The sequence below is a fragment of the Emydura macquarii genome, unplaced genomic scaffold, assembly GCF_026122565.2.
Source record: "Emydura macquarii macquarii isolate MOO-44397 ecotype Brisbane River unplaced genomic scaffold, CSIRO-AGI_Emac_v2 contig_318, whole genome shotgun sequence".
Classification (NCBI taxonomy): Eukaryota; Metazoa; Chordata; order Testudines; family Chelidae; genus Emydura; species Emydura macquarii.
Window position 1 is genome coordinate 3,557,188 of NW_027130455.1, and position 25,790 is coordinate 3,582,977.

The 25,790-nt window shown below is 41.9% G+C and overlaps 1 protein-coding gene across 1 annotated transcript in view; it reads left to right on the forward strand.

Moving 5' to 3' along the window:
- TRPC6 (transient receptor potential cation channel subfamily C member 6) overlaps positions 1-25,790 on the forward strand; it is a 121,609-nt gene that overhangs the window by 66,725 nt on the left and 29,094 nt on the right. The window contains exons 2-4 of the mRNA XM_067567501.1: positions 4,981-5,755; positions 12,041-12,226; positions 15,579-15,743. Of these exons, the coding sequence (XP_067423602.1) occupies positions 4,981-5,755; positions 12,041-12,226; positions 15,579-15,743 (1,126 nt within the window). The remainder of the gene's footprint in view (positions 1-4,980; positions 5,756-12,040; positions 12,227-15,578; positions 15,744-25,790) is intronic.

The following is a 25,790-nucleotide window of genomic DNA, read 5'->3' on the forward strand; positions in this document are numbered from 1 at the left end:
TTGACAGGATGGAACGTGGGTATCTTCTAGGCACCCTGTAGGCATTTGGCTTTGGGCCCCATTTCGTGGGCTTTCTCCAGGTGCTGTACGCCTCCACAGAGTACCTGGTCAGGCTCCACTGGATCCTCACTGAACTGGTCAGCTTCGGGCGAGGAGTGCATCAAGGCTAGCTGTATGCTCTGGCCATCGAGCCCTTCTTCTGTCTCCTCCACCGAGTCAAAGCTGAGGCTGGTCCTGTCAGCGTACGTTGACAACATACTCCTTGTGGTCCAGGACCCTATTCCACCCTGACCCCATGGCCCGCTGGGGATATCACTTGGTGGCTCCTCCACAGAGCCATAAACACGGGGGTATACTTGGCATGGTTCAGCCCTCACCCCGACATCTGCCCCTTCTGCAGCGTGAGATAGACCCTGGTGCATGTCTACGTCGAGTGCACCAGGCTGCAGCCCCTGTTCCGGATCCTCCAGAACCTCTTGCTGAGGTTCTTGCTGCACTTTTCCTCACACCTGTTTCTATATGCTCACCACATCCATGGCCCCACAAAGTTGCGGGATCGCCTCATCAACCTCCTCCTAGCCCTGGCCAAATTAGCCATCTACAAGACCAGGGAGAGGAGGTTGGCTAAGGGGGTGCTCTGCGACTGTGGGGCCTATTTCTGTTCTTCCGTCCGTTCACACATCTGGGCAGAGTTCCTCTGGGCAGCGTCCGCTGGCTCCCTAGATGCCTTCAGGGAGCAGTGGGAGCTCTCCAGGGTTCTGTGCTTGGTGTCCCCTTCCAGTTCCCTCTGTTTGATCCTTTGACCCCCATGCCCGTTCCTGTTTTTTTCATTTGTTGCCCCCTGCAATTAGTTGAGTCCCGGCCCAGTGACTCTCCTCCCCTTAGGCTGGAGGGGAGGCCTTTAGCGGTGGACAGGCTTGTGCCTGCCCATCTTCCGGAATTCAAATAGTAATAGCACTCTCCGGTAGCCATCTGGTCTGACCCTGTGACAGTATGCTCTTGTGTTCCCTGAAAAAAATCTCTTTCCAACTACTACTGTATTTGCCTCCTTTCCTTGTCTCCTAAAATTCTGGAGTTTGTTGTCTATTCCCTCTGCCTAGATTTTCCCCTTTCCAACTGTGTCTTTGGCTCTCTCTGTTCCAGCTCCTGCTGTTTCCAAGATCACTAAAATCCACCAAGCAAATCCCAGGGATGTGTTGGCATTTCATGTTACACTCTGCTCTCCTGGCTTCTCTTACCTTTTTCATCATTTTAAGTGGTACCACTCCCTCTCTCTGTTGTCCCTTGGGAATCTGAATTCTTCCAACCTTTGCCCCTTGTCTCTCTGTTCTCTCCCAAGGCAATCTCATCCATTCTCATGGTTTCAGCTACCATTCATATCTGCATCATTCCCAGTTCTACCTCTTTACTCTTGACCCCACACCTCTTTTGCCCAGGCTTGCACACCTGACCTACAATGGTTTCCCAAAGGTCTCCTTGCATGTGCCGCTGCCACCTTGAACATAGCATATCTAAAATTAAACCTTCCATCCCTTCCTTTGCCCCATTTCAACATTCTCTACCATTGCTGGCAACTCCACTCCTCTCCTTTAGGCTCACAATCTCAGGTGTTATAGAAGTCAAATGTTGTCATTTTTCTTATTATTCTTATTTCCATTGCCTCTTCTCTTCCTTCTCCACCAATATACATATTCTTGCCAAATTGTGTAACATCTTCCTGTTGCTATGATTTCTCAAACATCTGTCTTTTCCTGGGTGAGAATTTTTTCCCTTGAAAATTTTCAACAAAAACAAATAAATTGTTTTCATTGAAATTTTTCTTTGAATTTTGTTTTGGGGGATTGTTGAAGAAATGAAAAAAAATATGCCCCAAACCCACAACATTTTCATTGTCAAGTTGTGGGATTTTTTTTTAAATCTGAAAAATGTAGTTAAAAATGGATGCTTCCCATAAAAGTTTACATTTAGACAAAAAGTCATTTTCGGTCAAACAAGTTTTCAATGGAAAATTTTCAACCAGGTTAACCTTTTATTTAACACTGAGATGAGTAGTCCTGTTTTCTCCATTGCATCTGAACCCATTGTCCATGTCGCCCATGTAGAAGCATAGGCAGAATTCTTACTCTCTTTTTCCCTTGTATGAGTACATAGTCATAGCCCTAAATGTCATCAATAATCTTATAATTGGACTGCTTTGTTTGTATTTTTTGGATAATGACCAGTCGTGGTATATAGTTATGACATATTGTTAGCCACAAGTACATTACATCATTCTGTGGCTATGTTTTGGAAAACTGTTCTATCTATAGACTGGTGACATGGACAAGTTGGAACAGATGCAATGTTGGAAAAGATTTGTACTTCTGGATAAGATAGGCTGATAGAGAAGCATTATAAGAACCATACTTACATTAATGGTCTGATTTTTTTTCCTCCCTTTTTATGATAATGTTTTCATTTCTAATTTTGGAGGTGAGATTTATATTTGCCATGTCTTCTTTAACATCCGAGTTTATGTACACAAGTAAGCAATATTTCAGGAATAATGTAGATTTGCTTTGTTGCAATCTGCAGTATTTTAAGGAAATGTGTAATAAAGGAATAAAATATTTTTTTTAAAAAAAAAGCCAGCACCATTGCCATTGAGCTACAACTGAAAAGAAAAAAAAGGCATAAAATTGTAATGGATGTTGCATATTAGTGATGTAATTCTAGAAGGCTAAATCAATTTGAAAATGAGTTTCTGCAGGGGGTTAAAAGCTTAGTTTTCCCAGATCACATATTATTCTCTTTTCTTGTTAATGAAAATGGGATATATTTTGTACTGAGAAATCACTGCAAAAATAAAGCTATTCTCAACAAATGTAGTATTGTCAACCCCAACCCCAAGTGTTCAGAATGTTTCATTTCACATTTCAGTAGTCAAGACAAGAGAGTGCCAAGCAATGGACTGAGGTTTTAACAGTGGGAATAGAAGAAAAGGTACAGATTTTAGAGCTATTGTTATAAAGGAAGAGGTGGCAGGATTTCGTGACAGCCTGAGTGTTGGAGAGATGAATATGACATCAAGATTGTGAGCCAGAATAATTGAGAGGATGGTGAAGGAAGGAAGTAGCAAGGTTTAGCGGGGGGAGAGATAACATGTTGAGTTTTTACCAGGTTCAGGTTGAATTGGCAACTGGACATTCTGGGGCCGGTTTTGTTCAACATTTTCATTAATGATCTGGAAAGTGGGGTAGATTGCACCCTCAGCAAGTTTGCGGATGACACTAAGCTGGGGGGAGTGGTAGATACCCTGAAAGGTAGGGATAGGATACAGAAGGACCTAAACAAACTGGAGGATTGGGCCAAAAGAAATCTAATGAGGTTCAACAAAGAAAAATGCAGAGTCCTCCACTTAGGAAGGAAGAATCCCATGCACAGCTATTGACTGGGGACCAACGAGCTAGACAGCAGTTCTGCAGAAAAGGACCTGGGCGTAACAGTGGATAAGAAGCTGGATATGAGTCAGCAGTGTGCCCTGGTTGTCAAGAAGGCTAATAGCATATTGGGCTGCATTAGGAGGAGCATTGCCAGCAGGTCGCGGGAAGTGATTATTCCCCTCTATTCGGCATTGGTGAGGCCGCATTTAGCGTATTGTGTCCAGTTTTGGGCCCCCCACTACAAAAAGGATGTAGACAAGTTGGAGAGAGTCCAGCAGAGGACAACAAAAATGATTAGGGGGCTGGAGTACAGGACTTATGAGGAGAGGCTAAGGAAACTGGGCTTGTTTAGTCTGCAAAAGAGAAAAATGAGGGGGGATTTGATAGCAGCCTTTAACTATCTGAAAGGGGGTTCCAGGGAGGATGGGGCTAGGCTGTTTTCAGTGGTGGCAGATGACAGAACAAGGAGCAACGGTCTCAAGTTGCAGTTGGGGAGGTCTAGGTTGGACATTAGGAAAAAGTTTTTCACTAGGAGGGTGGTGAAGCAGTGGAATGGGTTAACTAGAGAAGTGGTGGAATCTCCATCTTTAGAGGTTTTTAAGCTGAGGCTTGACAAAGCCCTGGCTGGGATGATATAGCTGAGGTTAGTCCTGCTTTGAGCAGGGGGTTGGACTAGATGACCTCCTGAGGTCCCTTCCAACTCTAATATTCTATGATTCTATGAAACAGCTACAGATAGTAATAATAATAATAATTAATAATAATAAATACCGAGCTCTTATATAGTGTTTTGAATCATTAGAACTCAAAGCAAGAGAGAATGGAAGGGAAGAAATCAAAACAAAGAATTAGATGGGAATTATTCATGTAGTGGTGATTGAAGGAACAAGAGCACTGGATTTAAGCAATATACTATACACATATTAACATGGGAACCTTGTGCCCCAGCCTTGCTTAGAGTGTTAATACCAAGGGTTTCCACACACAGGAGTTGTCAGCTGTGCTGATAAGGGTCCACCATCACTTCTCATGTGCCTCTGTTGGCTCCTGAACCATCACTCCTTGCTATCCATTTAACCAGAGATGTGAGGTCTCAGAATGTGCAAATTATTTTGATGTTACTTACTTTGCTGATTTTCTGGACCAAACACTCGTACATGAGACAAATGTGAGACAAGAAATGATGAGTCCCAGTACTGTAAAATGATGAGATGTTTGCCTGTTATCTGTAGAATAAAAGCAAATAATGGAAAGTAATGTAAAGAAAGACCATGATTCCCAAGCTGGAGTAACTACACTGTCTTTATAGTAATTTCTCCAGGTTTACACAGGTATAACTGAGAGCAGAATTAGGTTCAGTTTCTTTTACTAAATTCAGATGTGGTAACTGCGGGTGAGGTAAGGAAAAGAGAAGTGGAGTCTTGAGATAGGAGTAAACTATGGGATCCTGCACTGAAGCAGAGAGTAATAAAGGTATCCATTCCAGACCTGTACTGCTGTAATGATTACACATCCTTTTGCATATGAAAGCATTAATGATATCTTTCTTTCCATGCAGTCGAGGTACTGAGAATAGGCTAGCACTTCGAAGACAGACCATACTCCGGGAGAAGGGCAGAAGGCTGGCCAATCGAGGACCAGCGTACATGTTTAATGACCGTTCAACAAGCCTTTCTCTTGATGAGGAGCGCTTTTTGGATGCAGCAGAATATGGTAATATTCCCGTGATTCGTAAAATGCTGGAAGAATGTACCTCACTAAATGTGAACTGTGTGGACTATATGGGGCAGAATGCTTTGCAGCTCGCAGTCGCCAGTGAGCATCTGGAGATCACAGAACTTTTACTGAAGAAGGAGAACCTGTCACGGGTTGGGGATGCCTTGCTCTTGGCTATTAGTAAAGGTTACGTTCGGATAGTGGAAGCCATCCTGAATCATCCTGCATTCGCTGAAGGCAAGAGACTTGCATTAAGTCCCAGCCAGTCAGAATTCCAGCATGATGACTTTTACGCGTATGATGAAGATGGTACCCGGTTCTCCCATGATGTTACCCCAATCATTCTGGCTGCTCACTGCCATGAATATGAAATTGTCCACACACTTCTGAGAAAAGGTGCTCGCATCGAAAGGCCACATGACTATTTCTGCAAATGCAGTGAGTGCAATCAGAAGCAAAGGCATGACTCTTTCAGCCATTCTAGGTCCAGAATCAATGCCTACAAAGGTCTGGCAAGCCCCGCTTACCTATCCTTGTCCAGTGAAGACCCGGTAATGACTGCCTTAGAACTTAGCAATGAGTTGGCTGTGCTTGCAAACATTGAAAAAGAATTCAAGGTAAGTGTATGATCAACAGGTTCTGATTTGTCCAGAATTAGAGAAGTCAGTTAAATGTGCACCCCTCCTGGGGTAATAACTAGGAGAAACAATGTGGGCAATGCTAATGATAAGGGAGGATGGTGCAGAGCACCAGACATTGATGTTTCGCTCACACTCTCTTTGGCAGTTGCCAGATATTGAAAGAACATGGAGATTCAGCTACCTTCTCACCCCTAGAAGTGGTCATTCTGGGACAGGGCCATCATCATACATTGGCAGGGTTATGTGAGGTAACTTGTACCTGTTTTGTGGATTGAGGTCTTCAATCACCAGAGTCCGCTAATTGCCTTGTGTGGATTACCAGCATTGCAATGCGTAACGTGGGGAATGGGGAGATAGCACTGAACTGCTACTTTCTTTCTGCACAGGTGGGCAGGGACTGGGCAGGCAAGGGAGGGGAATGGGCACAGCCTTAGTTTTATCCCTACTATCACCTGGCCGGCTAAGCCTGCACAGATGAGAAAGTAAGCTGCTCCAGGGTTAAGAAGATGGGAGGCTGAGGCTGAGTGTCCAGAGACAGTGTGGTGCAGCACTGTGGTATTGGCTGGTTTAAACAAAAAGTTATCTTACTTTATCTTCACCTCTGGTTGGGGTAGGGTCCTCTCCCGGCTCCCACCAGGGTCACTGTTCCCTGGTCTGGAATCCTCCTGTGGTCTCTTCTGGTTCTTGGTAGCCGGCGCTGGGTTAGATCTCTCTCTGTGGGACGCTGGTCACTGCAGTACTGGATTTGCCTGGCCCAGGCAGCGAGATCTCACAGCTGTGAAAGAAACCAAAAACTGAAACTAAACAATCTATGTGTCTGAGTCAAGCTGTCCCCTCATTGGGCCTCAGCAACAGGTTCTAGTTCCTTCTGACTCCACACGACTCCAAGCATCCTGGAAAATGAGGTCGGGGGGCTCTGATAGCCGTTATATTTGTAGTGGTTTTGTTAGGGTTTCTTAGGGGCTCGGTCTGGAGCTCCAGGATTTATGCTGGTAAGTGAATCTCCTGAGCTCCAGCTGGGATATAAGAGGAGTTGATCTCTCTGGGGATAGGGAACTAGAGTCTGGGACAGAGAGAATTCTGCAGGGAAACCTTAAGGAGGAAACTTATTGAGTTTGTGTGTTTTCTTATTGTTTGAGTTATCAGTAAGCTCAAACCCTGGGAAGTGAGTATGTGTCAACAACACACGCTTGACGTAATTCTGGTCCCACTGAAGTCAGTGAATCCCATTGTCTTCAGTGGGGCCAGGATTTTATACAGTGTGTGTCTGTGCTGTTTGGTGCAGGGGACTTACTTCACATGCTTACTTGCCTCCTCTTAAGCAGCTGCTGAAGATTTGAACAAAGAGATGTGATTAAATTAAAGGGCAGTAAATTTAGAACTGAACAGAAAAATATTTTTGTTATTCATCATAAATTCAGCCTGTCAAATTCCCTGCTACACCAAATGTGGCTGGCTTTATAACTGGCTGCCTAGCCTCATACCGATTTACAATATTTGGAGTTAGACAAGTTAAGATTATGATAAGTGTAATTAATCTACTTGTTTTGCTGCATAAAATAATCATCTGCAAGGGATCTGATTTAGCCATTCGCAGCATTACATAATGGGCTAGAAGCCCTGCGGGGTTTAGACTCCCAGGCCACTAGTAGAAGATGGGTGGCACATGGTGAGGGTATGAGCCTAGGACTTTGGAGATTCATGTTTGATTCCCTGATCAGACTTCCTGTGTGACCATGGTCAAGTCACTTGGCTTCTCTTTCCCCCAGATCCCCATCTGTAAAACTGGGATAATAGCATTACCCTATCTCACAGGACCTTTATGAGATAGAGACTGTGAGGTGCTCAGCTACTGTGGTGATGGGGGCCATATAAGTGCCTAAAATGGATAGGTGGTTTGCTCATCTCTGTCTCATTCCTGAACAGTGTGGTAGAGAGACTTTTACAGTGTCTAGCTGAATACAACTTGAATACAAGTTAAAAGGGGGAAGCGCAACCCCCTCAAAAATAGAGGTAGTGTTCAGAGCCTGAGGGAAACAACCAAGGAAATGACTGTGGCATCCACTGTCTCCATTACTGAGTGTGTGTTCAGTATCTTTTCTTACTCAAATTCACAACCAGCAGGTCCTTTTGGAGTGTCATCTGCTTGTGGCTGCCCAGAGAGATACAGTGATTCAGAATGGTTCTTTTCTATTTACTGCAGTTTGGCTAGGACACTGTGACCTTTTCTTACAAGTGGGGACCTCGCCACAATTATCCAACTGGCGCAGTGCCTGTTTAAGCCTTGTCTTGATTAGGAAAAAACGTGTTTTAAAAATTTAGGTAGCACATGTTAAAATGCTCATGTAGATAAGGCAAGTTGTAGTTTTAAATGTGTTAGCTGGATGAGGTAAAACTTAGAGAGTGTACAATAACCAGCTAATATGTGTTAAAACTAAAACTGACTTGCCTATACTAGAAGTTAACATATTGGCTAACATATATCAATCCAACTACTCAACAAGGCCAAGTTGTTTCTATCCGCATTTTTAGAGATGTTTGTTCCTTGGCTGAGTCCTTGAATGCCATAAGCCTAGAACAATTTACAAGGCCTAGTTATAAAAAGGCATACAGATATAATCTTAGCTATTGCAACATAAACAGTAGCAGTCCAATACTGAAAAAGCTCATTTTGGAGTTGAAGCGTAAACGCAGATTTTAGCTGTCATTCCTGACACTTCCAGGCAAAGGGAAAACACAACATCAATTTCAAATATATTCCTGTTGGAACAAAAAAATTTTTAAAAAGAGACATTAGTCCAAAACAAATTCTATCTGTTGTGCTACAAATTTAGGTTTTATATTTATATCTCTCTTTCCTTCTTGAGAGATGTAAAATGGGGTCATCTGCTTTCCACATCCATATTATCCACTCATCATGAAATTGTCAATTTTAATGCTTGGCTTCTGGCATCTTTTTTGTTGAGAAATTGCATTAATATTCCTTGCCACTTTCTGACAGATCTGAGATGCCTAGACATAGATGACATTATTTAAAAATGTTAGTGTGTGGCTCTTTACACCATTTGAACAAACATCTGACTGAAATTAAATGCGAAATGCGGACGCAGTCATCTAGCTAATCTCCAAGTAACAAACTGATGGTATGGTGTTGTAAAGGAATACCAAGCTGTGGGCCTATGGACTAGTGAAGAACAAGCACATTGGGGCATGTCCTCAGTGATTATCATAGGAATACAAAGAGTCCTGAATTTACCACAGAAAAAGTAAGTCACCTGCCTTCCTGGGTGTTCCCAGATGGCAGCTACTAGAGTGGGAAGAATTCAAAGGGAAAGAAGTGAATAGAGAAAAGTTGAATGTGGGAGCAACAGGATTAGTTATAATGAAAGGTGAAAACCAGTCATGGTAATAAAAGTACCCATAAAAATTAAAATTTTACATAGTAAAATGTCATGGAGTGGTGTTTTAGCAGGAGAAAGTCCCTGATTTATTTAATCCTTTTATGATTTAAATGTGATAAGAAAAATCATTAAAGACATCAGAGTTGATGGATGATGGTTCTGAGTAAACATCTCAAAAGCTCTGGGCCTGTATGTGGGAAGGCTGGTCTGGAAAGTGCCTGAGTGCATAGTTTAAACTTTAACTTCATCAGAGCACATCAGAAGAATATGACAGAGTGCTGAGAACCAGCAGCTGAACCAGCACTCTGGTCACTGTAAATCCAGTTAGATACCCTGGAGAGAGCCTGACTGAGGCAAGGAGTGGCTAATTAGTAGATCAACCTGGGCTGAGGAGAGCAAATGAGCTAATTAGCCCATTAACTGCTAGAGTTGAGAAGGAGCATAGGAAGGAAGGGCAGAATAATGAGAGAGAGAGAGAGAGAGAGAGAGAGAGGTGGTCCAGCAGTGTCAGAGTAAAGGGAGATTTCTGCACGGAGAGATCTCTTCTCTCTAGCAAAAGGGGATGATGCAGCATATGACACTGTAAATAGAATGTGTCTGCATGTGTCTGTAAGAGAGTGGTGGTTGATAGAGCACAATGTACACAGCAGTGATTACAAACTGGAGGTGTCAGAGCTCTTTGTGCAGGAAGACAGGAGCTGAGGGCCGCTCGCTGTCACAGATAGATTATGACTTTAGGTGCAACCCTGAGTCAGGGGTGTAAAATAAGCTGCACCACCCCAGAACTAGCCCCAGAAAGCATTATGCCCCACAGGAACCCCAGTGAGTCACAATTCTCCCCCTACTTCCCCCTTTCTCTAGTGGGAACCTTTGTAGCCTTATCTATAGTTACTTGGTTACTTTAACCAGTTACCCACCCCAAAGTGAGGGTTGACGCCAACTTTAATCTGTGAGCATTGAGACTACAGTAGCAAGATTATCCATAGAAGGCAGAACCCATGAGGCACAATATAGACTACATAGTTCTCTTTCACTAATAATTACTTTTATTAACCAACCAAAAAATATACACACTAGTAATCTGGTGAAGGAGAGAGAGAGAGAGACCAAAACAGAATGCATAAGATTTGCATTATTAAACTATGCCATGCAGAGAAACCCAAAGTATTAGTCCTCATCCTCATCCCCAGGGATAGGCATTCTGGTATCTCGCCTCCGCACAAAGGCACGCAGGCTGGGGTACAGCTCTTGGAATGTGTTACACTGACAGTCACTGGGGTTCATACATATTTGTGAAGATTTTAACGCCTTTCCCTCATTTGAACTTCCACACCTCACTACTTTTGAGGTGCCCCATTTTTCATAGGCTAACTTGATTGTTCCCCTTATACTCAATAACATCTATGCCACCTTATCACCATAGTAACAGGTGGTTGGTTACCTTAAGAAAGTCCCTAAAATTTCACCCCGGCAACCAGTGGCCATCTTGTGGTATCTGTATATGCGTAGGCATCATTATCCAAATGCAGGAGTTATTTTTAAAACATCAGCATATCACAAAGAGCCCAGCTCAGCAGGTTTATTATTAATTGACTTATGCTAACTTATTCTAAGTCCTAAGGCTTAATTTGGCTAAACTAAATATCTTACAGGCCTGAGCCATGTAGGCCCTGTGTTACATTAATTAATACTTATATTTCATCTCTGTACCCTAATATACCTGATACCTTTTATCCTTGGCTACACCATCAAGTTATATGAATTGGTAATTGCATAAAACAGGAACAGCATTCCCAGATTCTACCCTGATTCTGCCACTGGCTCACTGTAAGAATGCTTAACTTATATTCTTCAGGAACCTGGGTCACACTTAAGGGATAGGCAGCTGTATTTTGGAAAGCGTTGACAGAGGAAAGAACATAGTGGCCAAAGTAGATAAGCAACTGAACTTTAGCTCACAGTGTGATGTGGTGGCTAAGAAAGCAAATGCTAGCTTTGGATTTGTAAGCAGGGGTATACTGAGTAACAGTGTGGAGCTGTTACCACCACTATATAGAGCATTGATAAAACCATTACTGTTCTGTTCAGATTCTGGCGCTGTACTTTAAAAAGGATGTTGAAAAATTGAAAGGGGTTCAAAGAAGAGCTACAACAATGACTCAAGGTCTGGAAAGCTGCCTTACAGTGAGAGACAAAGGAAACACAATCTATTTAGATTTTCCAAGAGAAGGTTGAATGGTTACCTGGTCGCAGTCTGTAATTACCTCTACGGGGAGAAGATTTTTGATAGCAGAGGGCTCGCTAATCTAACAGACAAAGGCATAACAGGATGCAATGTCTTGAAACGTCAGACTGGAAATGCAATGGCTTGAAACGTCAGACTAAAAAGTAGAAGGAGTTGTTTTACAGTGAGAGTGCTTAACCACTTTGTGAAATTCTATGGCTTCTGTTCTGCAGAAAGTCTGCCTAGGTAGTTACAATGGCCCTGTCTGGCTTTATAATCCATAAAATGATGGGCTGAATTCTCCATGGTTAAACAAGTGCAAACTGACTGATTTAAATGAGAGAATTTGGCCCTATCTGCTCTTGGTTTCACATCACAAAAATGGGGAAAATTATATCTATTTCACAGGGATATTGTGGAATTTAATTTATAATCTTGGTAAAGAACTTTGAGATCAACAAATAAAAGAAGTATATACATATCCAGTGCTCTTGTTCTTGTTCCTCTCCTGTGGCTATTTGATGAATAGCCATGCAGAAGGTCATCTTATAGCACAAGAAGGAGTAAAATGGTTTCTTTTGTGTTATGTGTAAAGAGCCATTAATTTTCTTTTCTTTTTTTTTTTTTCCTCTCCAGAATGATTACAAAAAATTGTCTGTGCAGTGCAAGGATTTTGTAGTTGGACTTCTCGATTTGTGCAGAAATACTGAAGAAGTGGAAGCTATTTTAAACGGAGATGTGGAAATTAGCCATAATAGTGGAGAGCATGATCGTCCCAGCCTTAGCCGCTTAAAACTTGCCATTAAGTATGAAGTCAAAAAAGTAAGTCCTGGTATTAATAAAACAGAAGTTTAAATTAGTGACAGTCTCATTAACGCATATTATCATTCATTATTTGTATTATGGTAGCACCCAGATGTTCCAGTCAGGATCCGGGTCTCATTGCACTGGGTGCTGTTCAACCATACAGTAAAGGAGAGTTCCTGCCCCAAAGAACTTACTGTCTTAATTAAGACCAAACAGCACATGACAAATATGTAGTGACATTCCTTAATGCACTCCTGGGAGGTGCTCAGATACCATGGTGATAAAGATGGTATAAAAACCTGAATAGATCCAGTTATTTCCTGTGCATTAGGCTCAGATGGAGGCTGATTCTTTATTACTGAATACCATAATAATATCTTTAAAATAATGGTAAATGATAGCCATTAATAATTAGTATTTATAATGTGTACTGTTCAGTTTATGACTTCTTCAATGCTTTTCATAATCCTGGATTTTCTAGAGCCAGATGGAGAAGCTGTACACATTTGAAAAGTGAATGTTGAAATATCAAACTATACAATTTGCAAAATTAAGGTTAGATAAGGCTACAGTACCTGACTATAATGTTTAGAAATTCATTTTGTGCTACACTATGTAATCCATATGCTCATGCTACAGTTTAGAACATCCTTATTTCAGAACAGAGGGTGACTTCTGCTTGCCTAGGAGAGATACACTGACTTTACATATATTTTACACTCTTCTTCAGAAGTGTTGTATGTGAGACACGGGAGATAATTGTCCTACTGTGTACTCAGCATTGGTGAAGTGTCAGCTGGCGTACTGTGCTCGGTTTGGGGCACCACACTTAAAAAACATATGGATAAATTGGTGTGAGTGCAGAGGAGAGCAATAAAAATGATAAAAAGTTTAGAAAACATGACCTATGAGGAATGGTTAAAAAGACTGAGTATAAAGAGGTCGGTGATCAGTTTTTTTCCATGTCTGTTGAAAGTATACTCCTGGGGGAATTCTGTGCCACTGCGTATGCACAGAATTCATGTCCCTTGCAGATTTCTTTCCTTTCCCACAGAAAAATGACTTTCTGATGGGGAAGCAAAGGGAAGTCGCAAGAGTGGTCACGTGCTCCTCCCCAGCAGCACAGGCATGTAGTTTCAGGTGCCTGAAGCAGCCGGCAGAGAGGTGGGCTCAGCTGCTAGTCCTGGCTGGGCTGGGCTGGGCTGGGAGCAGGGCAGGAGGGGAATTTCCCTCTTCTCGTGCAATGAGCTGCCCGGGCCAGGTCAGACCCACCCCCAGAAACCCACCTCGCTGGAGGAAGTTCCCCCCACCCCCCGCTTCCTGCCCCCATCGTTCCTCAGCCATGGGCGGAGGGGTCACTGTATGGGGAGCTGCTCCCACATCCACCCAACCCCTGTGCCTCCAGACCCTCCATACCTGAGCCTGACTCCCCGCACCCTGAACCCCCCCCCCAAAAAAACCTCCTACATTAATCCTCATCCTTCCAAACATCACCTCCTGCATCTGGAGCCCCCCTGCATCTGGACCCCCCTGCTGAGCCCCACCCTGCATCTGGGCCCCAAACCTCTGCAGCCAGGCCACCCCTGCTGAACCCCCCACACTTGAGCTCCCACCCTGATGATCCCCATCCTCCCCACACCCGGACCATCCCAAGAAGCCCCATACACCTGAACTCCCAACCCAATGAGCCCCAGCCAGCTGTGCCCAGACCCTCCCACCAAGCCCTACTCCTCCAGCACCTGGACCCCCACTGCACCCCCCACACTCAGACCCCCTTGTTGAGCCCCAGACCTGCCCGTTGAGCCCTAGTCACCTTCACCTGGACCCACCATGCAGAATCCCATTGCCCCTGCACCTGGAGCCCTCCAACAAGCCCCTGGGCATCCAGATCCCTGCCACACCCAGACTCTCCACCGAGCTGCCTACACCCAGATTCCCCCGAACAGAATCCTCTCATTCCATATCTGGATCCCCACACTCTAACCCCCTCCACACTTGGATCTTGCTGGGCTGAGCCTGCCTGCCCACACCTGGTGCACCTGGCATGGAGGAGCAGGACCCCGGAGTGTTTCTGGGGTAGGCCCAGACCTTGCACTGTGTCAAGGTTGGGTGCAGCCTCACCGCCAAGTCTGTGTCCCAACTGGGGGGTTGCAGGGTGATCTCCCACCTCCATGCAGCCAGTGGCCTGTGCTCCCCACTGCCATACTGGAGCCTCCATATTTATTTATTGATAAATACAATTTTCAGAATTTTGCAGAATTTAAAAATATTGTGTGCAGAATTTTTAATTTTTTGGTGCAGAATTCCCTCAGGAGTAAAGGTAGAACAAGAAGTAATTAGTTTCATCTACAGTGAGGGAGATTTAGGCTAGATATTAGGGAAAGCTTCCTATCTATAAGGGTAGTTAAGTACTGGGATAGGGATCTAATGGAGGTTGTGGAATCCCTGTCATAGGTGGTTTTTAAAAACAGCTTTTTAAGAACAGACAAACACCGTTTTGGGATGGTCTAGGTATATCTGGTCCAGCCTCAATCTGTGGGGATGGACTAGATGACCTCTCAAGTTCCCTTCCAGCCTTACATTGCTCTGATTCTGTATGATTCTCTTTTAATTGTATCTTGATGACAAATTTTCCTGGCATAAAGTCTTTTGTGAAAAATTGAAGTATCATAATGAAGAGATTAACCATAGAAATCCTGATTTTTTTTTCTCAACCTGAATTATTTTGAGGGATGCAGGAATCTCACATTCCTGAAATTATTCACCTTGGAGCCTCTTGGCAGGGAAAGACTACACAGTGCCCTGTACACCAGGCCAGATCCTGACCCCACCGAAGTCAATGACAACATTCCCATAGACTGCATTGGGAGAAGGATTTAGATTGCTGTTCATTAACCTTATTAGTACCTACACTTTGCAATAAAATAGCATTTAAACTGTGAATTGATCAGTTTGATTCAGTGTCTCATGTCTTATTATTTTTCCACTTCACATGATTATATGCAGTTAAATAATATAAGGCATTGACAACATATTGGGATGATGTTAAAGGCATAGAAATTTTCCCTAGTTTGAGGAATGAGTTATTGGTTTTTGGTAAAGTTTTAACCATCACACAGAATCCAATGTGACTTTTGGACCAGTAGCCAAAATTCCTTTAATAGCAGTTTACCTGCATTCTAGGGAGATTATGCTTTTCAAAAAAAGCAGATTGCCATCTTCTCTACGGTACACTCTAATAGTGCTCTGAATGTTAGCTGAGTTGTTGTTATTTCTACAGTCTACATCTTTTTCAGGTGGCTAACATTTTATTTAGTGGTATTTTGACAATAATGTTCCTTTGTTGTGTTCCTTTCCTTTGTCATAGTTTGTAGCACATCCAAACTGCCAGCAACAACTTCTCTCAATCTGGTATGAGAATCTCTCAGGTTTACGTCAGCAGACCATGGCTGTGAAGTTTCTAGTTGTTCTTGCTGTTGCAATAGGGCTGCCATTCCTGTCAGTGGTTTATTGGATTGCTCCATGCAGCAAGGTTAGTCTGCACAGTCTTGTAAAAACATCTGCATGCAGCTTTCTAATCTGGCAAAGATGAAGCATATGTATAAATTACTGATGCACTTAGCAAAACTTCAGTGGTGTGTTATTTAATGCCAGATTGTAATGTAATAGCTGCAGGATTACACTGAGACAATCACAATAAAAACAAGTAAATGCATCATGTGGAATGTAATGAATACCATGAAAAAATGATGAAGGGAAGTGTTGCCATGTAGAAACAGTAATATAGAAAAAATGAATCAAAGTACTCTTCATTTTGTTGCTTGTTGTTAAATAAATATGTAGTAGCTAGATTATTTAACAAAAACCAATGAATATTTTTATTGGGACTGAGGGAAGACCATTACAAAAAAAATTAAACATTCGTTTAGTGAGAAATTGACCGTCGAAGTATTTAGGCAGTGATAGTAAGCACTGCAATTAGCAGGTTTTCTTTCTTCTCCCTTTTGTTACCCAAGTTGCCAGCTATCTACAAATGGGAATATGTTTATTATTGGTAGAAGAATATGTGGCCCTGATCCTGAGAGATACTGAGGGCCCTCAGGTTGAAGGATGGACTAAGCTGATGTTGTGGATAGATGACATTCACATAAAATAAAGATAGGAAGCAAATTGTAACTGCATGTCAGAATAACATAAGCCTCTTAACTTCATATCAAGCTAACATTAGAACCCACTTTTGACCAAAATTCAGAATTAAAATCACTTTCACACGGTATAAAATGTCACCTTTGTTTATATTTACTGCCCACAAACCACCAATACAAGTTGTCCAAATATCTTTGCCCAATACAGATATGCACACGTCTAAAATTAATGATCTTCATGTGTTTCATTAAAGTAGTGTGGTGTGAATCCATTGAAGTGAATTGAGCTATTCTGGGTACACCGGTGTAACTGAACAGGATTTAATGTGATATATTTTGAATGGAATTGCGGTTTATATAAGGAAGCTATACACAATGGATGAAATCCTAGCCCCATTGATGTTAACGGGGTCAGGATTTTACCCCACAATGAGGGCCTTCTCCATGGCCTTGACATGACAAGATCCCTGGGATGAGCTGACTGAAGGCCTTAGAAAAATCAAGCTGCTTTTTAACACCAACACAATAAATTCTGTTGTTAGTAAGAAGACTGTGCCTAAATGACTGTCTGATTGCATCTCTCACTGCTACAACCCACGGGCTTGTCAGGATAATGTTAAACTCATTTAATCTCATGAGTTTTTTCAAAGCAGCCACCTGGTCTTTTCTGCATGCATTTACAAATGTTCCTTCGATTTGGCTTCTACAGCTGAATGTCAGTTTGGATGATCCATGATGTAGAATCTATTTCCAACATAGATGTGCCCAAACTCTCCCACCCTCTAGAATTTTGCTTTTGTTTAGAATATCTATTTTAGCTGGTCACTGATTCAAAGTTTCCACTTTGGGGTATTTTAGTTCTCCTGTAAGAGAGATAAAGAGATAAAGAGATAAAGGGGACACTGTGAAGTTAAAATTATACATTGTAAATAAACAAATTTATTATGATTAACAACTTCCATTTTTTTAAGTATATCCAGTTTCCTTAACTTGTTGTTTAGTTATTTATTTATTTGCATTTCTCTCAGCCTATACAATAAAAATCAATATAGTCAGCTCTATTTTTGTTTATAGTTTCTACTGTTTTTATAACACTCTTTTCTTTAAACACACCTCTAGATTCAGTGTTTTAGTTTTGGGTTTCAAACATTGCAGTGAAGTGTCTATTTGTTGTTATTTTTAAAAGCCCTTCTTTTTATTGGATTGTAAAATCATTTTGATTGGTCTTTGATTTTAGAAAAGCTTTTTCTGAAAAGCTTTTTTTTTTTTTTCCCCCAAGTTTCAGTTGACAACATCCCTTTAAAATTTAACCTCCTGTTCTGTTTTGCAACTGTCTCCCCTCCTGATATATCTATTTAATGTTTTTGTTACATTATATGCTGTGAATGGGCAAGTTAGTCTGTCTTTTTCTAGCTTTTACAATGTTGCTGTACTTCATTTTTATTTTAGAGACATGCCTCTTGGTCTTTAATTGCTAAAATAAAAATTAACTCTTTTGAGACCAAGTTGGAGCTTACCTCTCTTAGCAGGGGGTTTATCCATGAAAATAAAAGAGCAGTTCCAGGTGTAAGGCTTGAGGTTGTTTTCAGCTAACAAGTTGTAGGTCGAAACTCATTTAAATGGTTAACAAAAATACCTGAGCCTCAAGGACAAAGGCTAGTGTAAACATCTGATGGCTCAGGAAGCCAGATGTCCTCTTAGTGATTCTAATTTCAATGAGACCAGCACATTTGCTTTTAGAATTTCTGTCTCATCTTCCACCTGTATGTAAGGACCCTCCCCCCCCCCCCCCCCGCTTTCTTCCCCCACCCTACCCCCACCCCAAGTGTAGCCCTAGCATCCTTGGTATAAGTAGAGTGATTAAAAGTGTCTCTGCATGTGTGTAACGACCATTATCATTGCTGTTTTCTCCAGATGGGACAATGTCTGTATTTGTAAGTGAATAGATAAAGAATTTAAAACGTAATATGTAATCGATAAGAAAGTGTATATAATTGACCACTGTAACACCATGAAGTTGAAGCTGATTTATCAGACTTCCCGGTATTGTGAATAAACCTCTTTAGCATTGTCTGTGCTGCCTGATTCTTGGAGAAAGAATCCTTCGTGCTTTACACAGGGGACTCTGAGACAGAATATTGTTCCTCTGACAAACTGGTCTATGATGGGTTTTGTCCTCAATTATCTATGAAATGGCCTCTAAGGCATCATCTTTGCTGGTTTTTATCTGATGGGTCACCTTGATTTACAGATGTCCCACAACAACTGAAGTGAGAGGGAAAATGACCATAGCACCTCTGGTGAAAATCCCAGTTTGAGTCTGATTCATTGTGACGTAAAGATTTTTGAAATTCTTACGCCATGGCTGTGAAAGAAGCAAAGGAATGGTACTTGAATCAGTTGGTCTGTTCCAGGGGGTAGACAGCTTAATTAATCTGAGTCACTTCCACTTAGTGACTGAATTGAGTGTCTTCTGTTGTGAGGAAATTTTTTTATTTTGCTGATAACATTGCGTGAATTTGCTCAGAATTGTCTCACTCCCTGGAGATAAAGCAGATATTTGAGGGGGAAAACATCACATTTTCTTTGCTTGACTTTCAGCCAATGTCTGTTTCTGAAGTGATGAAAGTGTCGGGAACACTTTAGCCATCAACTTGCGCTTGAGACTGATGTCATTTGAGTAGTGAAGGCCTGTGGAGAAGTACCATTGCCCTGTCTCATTTTTAGTTGAGAATATCAAAAAGGTTCAAGTGAGACAGCTCTCAGTATCTGCTCAGATCTAAGGCCGCTATTCTCAGGGCTGAACTACACTTCCAGTCTCAGGGTAATTAATATGTATGTGAAGCTGGTAGGAGGGTTAGTGAGGAGACATAGGCTCTGGTGTCTTCAGTATGGTGATGACACAAAACTTTATACCTCCATCTCCACTGAATCAGCTGGTGTGATCATTTACATTACTCAGTGTGTAGGTGGGATTTGAGACATGGATGAGTGTGAGCTGGCTGAGATTCAATCCAGACAAGTTGGAGATGATGCTGGTTGGTTGAGGAAAGCAATTGGAAGATGTGGCAGGAGAGCATGTGTCCTGTATTTGTGGATTGGATTCCCAATAGGAGGGTTGGGTTAGACACCCAGCTGCTAACAGAGGAGCCGGCTGCAGTTGAAACTAGGTCAGCTTTCCTTCATTTCCAGATGACCTGGAAGCTATGTCCATTTCTTTCAGCTGTGGCCTTTGTAACCATCAGTAATCCCTTTGTCAACTCATCAGTAATGTGATACACTTTTCATAAGGCTACAATTTAAATCCATCCACAGAATGCAGCTGGTGCAGATTTGGGCAATTTGCTTTTAGTGGTGTGTCATTTTGTGAGCATATTAAACTTGTGCTCTCTGATCTCCACTGGCTGCTTTTTGTTTTCCAGATTGACTTTTAAGGTACTTGTTTTTACCCATAAAACCATCTGGCATCTACCTGTCTAAGAAGCCATCTCTCTCCCTGTGATGTAATCCCACAGCTGCAGTCAGTGGAGGCACCTAAGAAGGAGATCTTTGGTATAGGAAGTGAAGGCTGATCCATTGGTTAGGGTGTTAACCTAGAAATTAGGCAACATGGGTTCAAGTCCTTGTGTTTTCCATAGACTTCCTGTATGATAGTGGGCAAGTCACTTGGGCCCAGATTTTTAAAGATAATTAGGAGTTGGCATACTCAGCACTGCAATGTGCAACTAATTTAGGAGCCTAAATCTCATTTCAAAAGGGATTTAGGCACTTCAGAGTCAAAATCCCATTTACAGTAGATGCGATTTAGGCTCCTAAATTCCTAACTCCCTTTTAAGAATAGGGTTTAGACTCATAAATCAGTTAGGCATTGCAATGATGGGTGAAGCAGTGCCTAAATACCTTTTGTTGGGCCAGGATCAATTCAGGTACTCACCGCTGGGCACCCAATAACCATACTTGCGAAGACTAGGATTCAATCTCTTCAGTGCAAAGCTATTTATTGGAAAGCAGGTATTACAGGCAAACAGAAAAAGCTATGCAATGCCTCTCCTTAGTAAGCTTCAATTCCCCAAGCATAAATCTTCAGTAACTATGCTGGCCCCACACAGTATCGTGATTAGCAAACAAAGCAGGTATAGATACCAGTTCTAGATGTAGACTGTTCCAGGTACTTGGTCTGTTTTCTGAGTCCCCCGTAGCAGGGTCTCGGCTATCCTGACTTTCTGGTTCTTCTTCTTCTTGAGTACCTGATCTATTTAATAGTCCCTTGTGGTAGGGTGTTGGCTACCCTTACTTTGGTTCTAAAGTCCCTCTTCAGATGTTAATTGGGATGTCTATGTGGCATGTGATATTCCCCAATCCTTATATACCCTTTTCCCAATGGAGTCACAGGTCCCCAAAATATGCTCTGCTCGCACTTATTTAGCATATCATGATTATTTATTACTTGTTTTTCTAATTATTTTTGAGAGGGACAACAGGGCTCAGCTGATATGTACATATTGTCAAATAATCACCCAGGCACCTGATGTGCTGTTCTACAGGGTCAGTTGACCCAGGTCGGTTAGACCCAGATTCACCATTACACACACAAATGTGTACACTCTAGGTGAACTGGCCATTGGCTGACCATGACCATTGGTCTGTCATATTAGCACAGCTACACACACAGGGCCTGGATAAATATTCATGGCTTATGTCAGTGCCAAGTGAAAGTTCTGTATTCTTAGTGATTTGCCATATAATCTGTCTAGTGCTGTCTGGTCCAGAATCCTTTAGCACACTGATTTACCAAGCTTTACTAGATTTATGTCAAGCACAGTGATTTATAGTAATTTAGTACCGTCCCAACACCTTTAAAAATCTGTGCCTTAGCTTCTCTGTGACTCAGTTTCACATCTCTAAAATGGGGATAAATAGAACTTCCTTACCTCACGGGAAAGAATGTGAGGCATTCAGATACTACAGTAATAGGTGCCACATAAGTACCTTAGATATCTAGGGAATTCTTTGTTAGGGCCCTCTACCTTTAGAATCCACTTCTCCACCTAGTCTGAATGTAACTGCCTGAGTTTGTTAACATTTAGGGCCTGCTTGGCTGTGGAGAACTGAGGGACAGATCCGGTTGGGGATTCCAGTGCTGGGTTTGATGGGATTTAGTCTATGTTTATGTTCACACTGTTGTGCAGATAGTGCCATCCTTGAATAAATGAATAAGTGTCTGTTAATGGATTAATTGTATTTTCAAGAGTTTGTCAAGCGCTTGGGATAGGCACTTTTGTATGTAGTTAGTACAAATGTAAGCCCAATAAATCAGTACATAAATTGTGATCTATTAACTGTGGCATCTTTAGAAAAAAGAAATTTACTTACAGATGGGCATTTTAAAAGTTCATTCTGCTTTTAGATACATTACTGGTTCCAGAGTTATTTTCTAAATTGAAAATGGAGAGCATAGCAAAAATGTTTCCAGAACCAAAGTGAATTTTATGTATGCCACTCTGCCTGGAACTCTGGTCCTCAGATGATCTGATTTTACTGGATTACCAAAATCCCTGAGATCTATGGATGTTACCACCTGCCTTGTGCTGAAAACTTGGGAATATTGATCCTTATAAATGATGTCCTAACAGTACAGCAATTTAAGTTAGATTGTAAACTCTTTGGAATAGAGGCAATGTCTTCTGAAGTGTATGGGACTTGTGGGTGCTACTGTAATAAAAATGCATAATGCATAATGATTTCCTTTGGTACAGGATGTTTATATATGTGTTCTAGAATTTTGTGCTACAAGTTTTAGAGTTTCTTCCCTCGTAAACATGGATCTTTCTCCTTTCATGTTTGGTAGCATGCAGCCATTATGAGGACAGGATCCTTTTGCTTTGTTTTTTCATGGTCATCATTGCAATAAATGTACATCCTAGAGACTAATGAAATAGGCATCCAATTGCTGGCTCTGATAATCATAGAAATGTAGGATTGGAAGGAACCTCAATAGGTCATCTAGTACACCCCTGCACTCAAGGGAGAACTACGTAATAACTAGACAATTCCTGACAGATGTGTGTCTAATATGTTCTTAAAAACCTCCAATGATATGACCCATGTCCCATATTACAGAGGAAGGTGAAAAATCCCAGGGTCTCTGCCAATCTAATGTGGGGGCAAATTCCTTCCCAATCCCAAATAGGGTGATCAGTTAGGCCCTGAACATGTGGGCAAGACCCAAACTTTTATGTATTTGAAAACTGTTATCATATTCCCCCTCAATCTTCTCTTTTCCAGACGAAAGAAAACTGATTTTTTTTTCAATCTTTCCTCATAGGTCATGTTTTTAGACCTTTAATAATTTTTGTTGCTCTCCTTTGGACTTTCTCCAATTTGTTCACTTCTTTCTTGAAAAGTGACGCCCAGAACTGGACACAATACTCAGCTGAGGCCTAATCAGCGCAGAGCAGAGTAGAAGGACTTTTTCTCATTTCTTGCTTACAACACTCCTGCCGATACATCACAGAATGATGTTTGCTTTTTTTTGCAACAGTGTTACACTGTTGACTCATATTTAGCTTGAGATCCGCTATAACGGCCAAACCCTTTCAGCAATACTTCCTAGGCAGTCATTTCCCATTTTGTACGTGTGCCACTGATTGTTCCTTCATATAATACAAGTTGTTTGTGTAGTTCTCTACATGCTAAAATATGTATCCTTACATTTCACTACATTTCAGTGCATTTGCCAGTTTTATATCATAAGCAAATGTCATTTCCTTACTACAACTTTCTATAGTTGTTTATATTGGAAAAAATGGCCCAAAATCTGATCTGTATATAACTCCAGTTCTTACTTCCCTTCATTTCCAATGTCTCACAGTCACAAGTAACGATATTGCTATAAAAATAGTGCTGTATTATCACCCAAAAGTATCCATTTTAGCCAACTTTACCAAGTACATATGTTGCTACAGGAATTGCTTCACCTCTTTCGCCACTGACTATAAGGTGGATAGAAAGCTGGCTAGATCATCAGGCTCAGCAGGACCAACTGCTTGATGTCTAGTTGGCAGCCAGTAACAAAGGGGTGCCCCACCGGTCGGTGCTGGGACTGGTTCTCTTCAACGTCTTCATTAATGATCTGCAGGATGGGGTGGATTGCACCCTCAGCAAGTTTGCAGATGACACTAAGATGGGGAGAGTGGTAGATACCCTGGAGGGTAGGGATAGGATACAAAGTGACCTAGACAAATTGGAGGATTGGGCCAAGCAAAATCTGATGAGGTTCAACAAGGACAAGTGCAGAGACTTGCACTTAGAACAAAAGAATCCCATGCAGTGCTACAGACTGGGGACTGACTGGGTAGGCAGCAGTTCTGCAGAAAAGGACCTGGGGGTTACAGTGGACAAGAAGCTGGATATAAGTCAACAGTGTGCCCTTATTGCCAACAAGTCTAACAGCATATTCGGCTGCCTTAGTAGGAGCATTGCCACCAGATCAAGGGAAGTGATTATTCCCCTCTATTCGGCACTGGTGAGGCCACATTTGGAGTATTTTGTCCAGTTTTGGGCCCCCCACTACAGAAAGGATATGGACAAATTGGAGAGAGTCCAGTGGAGGGCAACAAAAATGATTAGGGGGCTGTAGCACATGACTTATGAGGAGAGGCTGAGGGAACTAGGCTTGTTTAGCTTGCAGAAGAGAAGAATGAGGGGGAATTTGATAGCTTTTAATTACCTGAAAGGGGGTTGCGGGGAGGATGGAGCTGGGCTGTTCTCAGTGGTAGTAGATGACAGAACTAGGAGCAATGGTCCCAAGTTGCAGTGGGGGAGGTCTAGGTTGGATATTAGGAAAAACTTTTTCACTAGGAGGGTGGTGAAATACTGGAATGGGTTACCTTAGAAGTTTTTAAGGTGTGGCTTGACAAAACCCTGGCTGGAATGATTTAGTTGGGGTTGGTCCTGCTTTGAACAGGGGGTTGGATTAGATTGTTGTGCAAAATTAAGCACTCGGGACTTTTTCAAGGGGAAAAGGCAGTATGCTGCATTTATTGACAAAAACTAAAGTAATAACTAACTTAAACCTACACACACACACACACACACACATACATACATACACGCGCCCAAACACACCAGAAAGCGTTCTATAGTTATATATATAGCTACCAGTCCTGATTGTGGCTTGAGATCGTAGCTAGGGTTCGTTGCTGGAGTTCGTGGCTCGTGGCAGCTACCTGGCCAGGGAAGCTGGGCACGAGGAGAGCAGGGTCCTTGTCGGGCGCGCACCGACGCTCTTCTTTAGATGATGTGTAGAACGCTGTTTTTCCCCCAAAGCCTTGAAATCTCACCCAGTCTTTTATAGGTTTTTCAGTTCTGCTGTGTCACGTCGCTTCTCTGTGACCCTTGATTGCTGGTACAATAGCAGACGTGACTTTCAGCTTGTTCTTTGATGTCTTGATTAAGTTTTTCTGGGGTGGATCCTTCTTTGCTTTTTGGGGCTGTGTTCACACTCTTCAGCCTAGGATGGACTTCACACTTCATCAGGACAACTTCATCAAGACAAGCTGGCAGTTTGGGTCTGACTCACACACACATACACCCTCCATTCATACCTTGTTCAGATAACTACCTTATTCATCTAAAGGTTTAGAAAGGGTTTGACACAAGATGGAGTACATAGGGTCAAAATGGGTTTTTTACACAAGATGGAGTACATAGGTCAAAATGGGGTTTTACATTCACAATATGGAGTATGACTGATAGAAGTTCAAATGTTACATGATTTCAATAATAACTATATAGAGGTTGATACAAATAAGGGTATGAATTAAAAGCTATGAATTAAGCTACAGGGTTACAATTATAATTTTATTCCTACAAGATGACCTCCTGAGATCCCTTCCAACCGTAATCTTCTCTGATTCTATCACTGCAGCAATCCTCTGTGCTGAAATAGTCACTGTTTAGAACTATACTCAAGGTACCAGCAACAATAGTTTAAATCACAGCAAACCAAAATAGAGTTTATAACAGGAATCATGTATATCCAACTGAAACCAAAGGAATTTTAGGTAGGATATATGTAATTACCTATACTAGAGTTTAGCAATGATATTGACATTTACATTTCAACCCAAACAAAACAAGAGTCATTGGATAGTAATGGCCATAAATGATCAGGAACTGTTTTAAATGTTATCCAGAGGCTAGCACCTTCTACTCTACAATGCATCTTAACAATACATAGAGACATTGACTCAGTAATGACCAAGAGGGTAAATACATTTTCTACAGAATCACCATCACCAAATCTTACAGCACCAATCTTCATGCCATTCCTATACACAGTCGCATAGTTCAATCCTCAAACTATACTTCTAAAATGTTTTTTTGTCATTTACATGCAAATTCTGTCTCTCCATTGACATCAGCGTTACTGA